Genomic DNA, 6,352 nt, shown 5'->3' with positions numbered 1-6,352 from the left:
CTCCTCTCCTTCAGTCTCAGGGTTTTTCCCAGCTGCAGCATTGCTGCATTGAATCAAACCAGCCAGCTCAGCAGTAGGAAATAATGTCCTCTTTCTTGTGTATCCATCACTGTTTATTGTACAAAAACCTGCACATTTCTTATCGTGTTGAATATAAACGCAGAAAGCATGCTGCACTCTATCTGTTTGATTAAAAGCACTCAAGCAGAAACTGGATGTGTTTTTTAATTGGATATTTTTCCACACAATCTATAGCCCACTGCTTATTTGTCCTGTTTGTCAATGAGACTCTTACATGGATATTTGCATACCATAAAAGCTCAATATGCAGATGGGAGAGAAACAGAATGTGGTAGTGCGGATATGATTTGAATAAGAAGAATTTAAAACAAACTCAGGATCCTGCAAGCTCAGACATAAATCGCTTATTAGATCCACAATCAAACGGAACATCCTCTTGTTTGTACATGTTGCAAGTCGTTTCCTTAATGTTTACATGAAGACTGATCTCAAGCAGCGCATTGAGGCGCGTGCACGGCTGCAACTAACGATTATTTTAGTAATCAATTATTCCACCAGTGATTCTGACTGTCTGATTAAAAATGGTACTTTCTGCAGATTTTTCACTTAAGCCTTTTTTCATAAATACATTAAAAATTTAAATAAATAATTCAAATTTTAAGCAACAAAATAAGCATTTTATTGCCTAAAATGCAAACAGCCTAATCATTCGTAGCAAAGGAAGCGTCTGCAGCTGCACTGCAAAAACACAAAATCTTACCAAAAATCTTTCTGGTGCTAATATCTTAGTGCATTTGAAATAAAACAAAACAAACTTACATGTAAATTTTCAGTAAAATATAGGAGCTTGTTTTAAGTCAATAATTTATGAGTTTTGATTAAAACATCTAGTTCATTTTTTTACTTATAACCAGATATTTTTATTATAAGTAAAAAAAATAGAACTAGTACTTTTTATCAATATTCAAGAATTACTGACCTAAACAAACTTATATCTTGCTAAAAAGTTATTTTATGTCATTTTGCAACTAAGGTATTTTCACTAAAAACTGGACTAAAATTCTTGGTAAGATTTTGTGTTTTTGCACTGTAAAAAATACGTCTAACGTCAACATGTGAAAAGCCAAGACCTTTATTTATAACTTAACATCAAAACGATGTAAGGTTTATTTATTTTTGGATGAAATAATTAATAATTAGGTAAGAAAATGTTCTTTATAGGAGGTAGTTTTTTTTAGATTTATACACAAATGCTTACTTTTTATCTTAAATGCAAAATATTTTTGTTTAGTTTTGGCTTAATTACATCTTTGAGTAAGTTTTTCTACTAGCAAACCTTTTTTAAAATCTGTGTACTCCCGTTAATGATTAATCAATTTCTGAATTAGTTGAAGATTATTTCAACTATCGATTAATCATGACCAGTTAAAGGCTCCAGCCCTAGTCGTGGTTTTATCCCCGTTCTCACACAGAGTCTTTGTTAAATTCACAGATGAAGAACATGGTGGGGTGGCAGGCCACGTCGGTCCACTCCCCGGACGCCACCATCTCCGTGCAGTCCTCGTCGTCGTAGGCGTTGTTGGGCTCCCCTTGCCTCCACCTGCTGAAGGTGCTCATCGGGGAGCGGTCCACGTAGGTGAAAAGCCCTTCCTGGTCCAGGTCGTGAACGCCGATGTAGACTCTGCTCAGGCCCGCCTCGGTTATGTAGCCGGCGATGGCCGCGTTGGCTCCGTCGTCCTTCGGCATGGCCAGGTGCCCCCCCCTCGCCTGGCAGAAAGCCTCGGCGTCGGCGTAGCGCTTCGCCTCCTTCACCAACAGATAGACCTTACTGTCTGTCTCTTTTATGCCTGCAACAGCTGCAGGGGAGGGCAGTGCTGTGAAATGACCACTTGATTTTCTATAAATTTCTTATTGACTTGCACACCAATTACATTGGGATGAACAGTTATTGCATAATAATGATTCTTTTCAGAGAAAGTTTTGCTGAATGTTAGAGTAGAATGTTTAGAGTATACCATTTTTAATAAAGCTCAGTTCTGAGGACAGCTGGGCCACGACGATGTCCATTTCTCCAATCATCTTCCTCATCGATGCGCACTCACATGGAACGCCTGGTAAGGTGTGACGGATTACCACTCTGCCACTTTACAAGTTGTTAAACTGAATAAAGAAGCTTTATGTCTAACCTGGCTCTCCTTTAGGGCCTATTGGTCCTGGGTCGCCCATGTCACCTTTGACCCCTGAGAAAAAAAAGGAAAATTCATTCAAAACTAATATTTTCTTGAAAGGTTATTGCTTGACATACTTTTGTTTTTTTGTCAGTAAATGTCATTTTAATTTCAGATGTTCAGAGATGCAGTTAAAGCTTTGTTTTCCATTGGTGGAATAATAAAACAAAAACTACGGCTGACCTCTGGCTAGGGTTTGAAGGATTCATGCATTTTTGCTATTTGCGTGTTTGGTTGCTCTCCCTAACTACACTATAAAAAGAAAAAGTTGAACCAACTTAATTGAATTGCTTCTATGGGTAACAAGCAATTCAATTAAGTTTATCCAGCTTAATTTAAGTTTAACCAATTCAATACATTCTAATCATCCAACTCAATTTGTTACTTTTTTAAACAAATTTATTAAGTATGTTTAAGATAACAGATTTAAGTCAGTCTTACTCAAATCATTTAGTTTACTTAAAAAAAAATGGTAAATAAACTGAACTTACACAGCACTTTTCCAGTCACATTCACACACCAATATCCATATCGGCAGGAGGGAACTGGAATCGAACCTACAACCTTCCGATCACAAGATGACTACTTTACCCACAGAGCCACAGTGGCTTACTGGGGAATCTGTCCCTGGTCATCTTGAGTCATGGTCAGACGTGGGATACAAATATGGTATTGAACTTAATTATTTCAAGTAAAGTCAAAGTAAAAAGATCCTTTAAGGAAACGATTTGTAACTTTTAAATTTAAATTTAAATTAGAGTATATTTAAAGGACACTGTAAAAAGAGTTTTAGGCTGCAAACAAAATATTTAGTTTGGAACTACTTAAAAGTTTGAGTTGACTTTCTGTAGAATTAAGACAAAGATATTTTAAATGTTTATAAGAAGAAAATAAATGATTTGAGTAAGAGTGACTTAAATCTGTTATCTTAAACATACTTAATAAATTTGTTAAATAAAATTAACAAATTGAGTTGGATGATTAGAATATATTGAATTGGTTAAACTTAATAAATTAAGTTGGATAAACTTAATTGAATTGCTTGTTACCTATGGAAGCAATTCAATTAAGTTGGTTCAACTATTTTTTTAGAGTGTAAATGTAAATTTTGAGTTAAATGAACACAAAAAAGTAAGTTGGCATAGCAAAAGCAAAATAATTAAGTTAAATTAATGTAAATAAGTCCATAAGATGAACTTCAGCCCAAAAACACTTTTTAGAGAAGAAAATCCATTGTATAAGTAATTTTAAAATCAAACAAAACAAAAGTTCTTACACTTACAAATATACTTAGAAATCTTATTGTACACTTGTTGATCTTATTTTATGCATACAAAGAGATATTTGCACGTTTTGTGAATCTTTTTAGACTAATTCTCTGCCCACTTATGTGTCGACCAAAAAAAAATCGGCATCTTGTTCAAATGACAACATCTCAAGGCATCAAAGTGATATTCAGTAAAGACACGGGATCGTTGGGAAGCCTGCAGACGAGCCCATGTGGGTGGGAAATGGTTCCCAGATGGGACTGCTGGTCGGGCAGTGGGAGGAATAAATGAAGATGGATTACTGCGTCCAGATTCCTCAAGTTTCACAAAACAAGACAACTGAAACTTGGACGCAGTTAGGCAAAATAAACCCAGACTGGTTTTAGAAGAAGAGCTAACGGCGCTAACGTTAGCATTCTGGATGACCACAATCTAAACCATATTTGTCAGAGAAGAAAAAAAAAAAAAAATATATATATATATATATATATATATATATATATATATATATATATATATATATATATACACAGGTACTTTTGACCAGCATGTACCTTTTATTCCGCTTGGGCCAAATTTTCCGTGATGTCCCATAATTCCTTTCTGCCCTTTAAGCCCAGGTCCCCCTGAAAAAGCAGCACATTATAAACACATTCCAAACTTAAAAATAAAATGTATCTGATTCTGGATTAAAGTTCTGCTTTTACATACTTTCTGTAAACACCTACATCAGAATACAGTGATCCAATCTGGAAACATCCTTCATGCTGTATTAATCTCTGCAGTAAAGTCTTGCAGTAACCCTGCATTCCTAAAACCGTTCCTCCTCCAACTTTTCACCCAAATGTAAACACATGGAGATGTGTGGCTGGCCTGGACGCAACTTAACTTCACATTATCAGCACAAGAAATGTGATCTTTGCCCCGGTAACTGCTGCGAGTCTTACAATATAGAAAAGAGGCTTCAGGCAAACAAACAAATATTCAGGAGAACGCTGCAAAAACACAAACTCTTACCAAATAGTTTTGTCTAGTTTCTAGTGCAAATATCTTGGTACACTTGAAATGAGACAAAACTAACATACAAGTAACTTTTTAGGAGCTTCTTTTAACTTAATAATTCCTTAATACTGATGAAAAAGTACAAGTTTCATTTCACTTGCAACGTGAGGAAAACATCTTATAAGTGACAGAATCTGCTAATGTGACAAGTATTTTTTCTTTACTGAAAACAAGCTCATATTTCTTCCTGAAAAGTTATTTGCATGTTAGTTTTGCCTTATTTGAAGTGAACTAAGACGTTTGCACTAGAAACTGGACTAAGTTTGGTGTTTTTGCAGTGCAGCATGAAGGTTTACCGTTCTCTCCTGGAGGGCCGACTCGTCCTGGTCTGCCAGCCGTTCCTTTTTGTCCTTTTTCTCCTGGTTCTCCTGCAGCAGCAGAAAATCCCGTCAGACATATTTCACCTTTAATATGATTGCTGTGCTGAGAAAAGCAGATTATGCTCAGTGTGGATCATTTGCCTTTGAGTCCAGGGACCAGGATCTGAATTGTACAGGAGTCTTCTGCCACTTGTTGTCCATGTAATAGCTGCACTTGTAATAAACTCGTCATCATCACAGATGTCAGAGTCATATGGAGTAAAAGTTTCCATCGTGCCATTTTTCCACATGGACTGGATGGTGTGTTTACTGGAGAGGCAGAAAAGATTAGAAAATATGAGGATGAAAACTGGTTCAGAGCTGAAGTGACGTTTAGATTCACTGCAAAAACACAAAATCCTGCTGAGAAGTTTGGGTTTTCTAGTGTAAATACCTTAGAACACCTGAATTAAAACTAAAATAACCTACAAGTTCATTTTCAGTAAGATATAAAGCTTGTTTTTAATATAAATTTTAAAACGTCACAACCAGACATTTTTCCCCGTGTTGTAAATGAAATCCACAAGTGGAACTAGAACTTTTTCATCAATTTTAAGGTATTATTGAGTAAAACAAGCTCTTGTATCTTGCTGGAAAAATGATTTGTGAGTTAGTTTTGTTTTAATTCCTCTCTTGCACTAGAATGCTTGGTGAAAGTTTGTGTTAATGCAGTTTTCAGCAACATTCGTTCCTTCATAAGGTCCACATAAACAAAACATATGATTTATTTTATGAAAACCTTTTTAGGAATATTTCACAGTCTAAGATTAAAACCTTCGGATAATCTGACGCTCACCTTGACGAGTGTTTTCCAGACCAGACCGGCGATTCCAGCGTCCAGAGATCTGCAGGAGCTTTGATTTCTGGGCGTCCTGCTGAAAAGTTTTCATGTTCCTCCTCGGATGTGTGTGTGTGTGTGTGTGTGAAAGTAAGTGTGTGAGAGAGAGAGTGTGTGTGTGTGATAGCACATTTATAAACAGTTCAGAGATAACGTCCTGAAGCAGTTGGGGCCCCTGCAGATAATTGGCTGAGAAAGCAGCCAGTGATGGATGTGAGTTTAAATACACACACTCAGCTGGATCACTCATTCTACGCTTTTTAATTATTCATTTAGATCTTTGCAGTTATAATGTGTATAATTCATAATATTTTAAGCATGGCTTTGTTTAGAGGCTTAAGTTCTGTTAAGAAATTAAGATATTTTTATAGTTTTCTGTGCTCATTTAGCGCCTATTTCAAGAAAATGGTGCATCATTGTATTTTAGCTAAACATCTGGTGATAAAGCTGCTATCTTTAATAAACCGGTTATACATTCTCCAGAAAGAAACATTAAAATCTTGTTCATCTTTTTACTGAGGTGGTATATGAGGGATATTCTAGACAGAAAACAAGAGGAAGATTCAATTGCTGCCA

General features: G+C 35.9%; 1 protein-coding gene across 1 annotated transcript; it reads right to left on the bottom strand.

Annotated features, from left to right (window-relative positions):
* Nucleotides 1-1,137: 1,137 nt before the first annotated feature.
* Nucleotides 1,138-6,352, bottom strand: colec11 (collectin sub-family member 11). The gene is made up of 7 exons (XM_008399859.3): nucleotides 5,735-6,352; nucleotides 5,041-5,208; nucleotides 4,876-4,947; nucleotides 4,072-4,143; nucleotides 2,208-2,261; nucleotides 2,037-2,132; nucleotides 1,138-1,877 (listed from the first exon to the last, which is right to left on the bottom strand). The coding sequence occupies exons 1-7, from the start codon at nucleotides 6,024-6,026 to the stop codon at nucleotides 1,486-1,488; spliced, it is 1,146 nt and encodes a 381-aa protein (XP_008398081.3). The 5' UTR covers nucleotides 6,027-6,352; the 3' UTR covers nucleotides 1,138-1,485.

This window comes from Poecilia reticulata, chromosome 22 (genome assembly GCF_904066995.2).
Source record: "Poecilia reticulata chromosome 22, P_reticulata-male-v2, whole genome shotgun sequence".
In the NCBI taxonomy this organism is placed as follows: domain Eukaryota; kingdom Metazoa; phylum Chordata; class Actinopteri; order Cyprinodontiformes; family Poeciliidae; genus Poecilia; species Poecilia reticulata.
This window is presented reverse-complemented; position numbering and strand designations above follow the sequence as displayed.

Excerpts from the sequence above, each read along its gene's own strand:
- colec11 (XM_008399859.3), bottom strand. The coding sequence starts at position 6,026 with ATGAGTGATCCAGCTGAGTGTGTGTATTTAAACTCACATCCATCACTG. Across the intron at positions 4,948-5,040 it reads CCTGGTCCCTGGACTCAAAG|GAGAACCAGGAGAAAAAGGA; the intron begins GCAAATGATCCA and ends CTGCTGCTGCAG. Across the intron at positions 1,878-2,036 it reads ACTGAGCTTTATTAAAAATG|CTGTTGCAGGCATAAAAGAG; the intron begins GTATACTCTAAA and ends CCTCCCCTGCAG.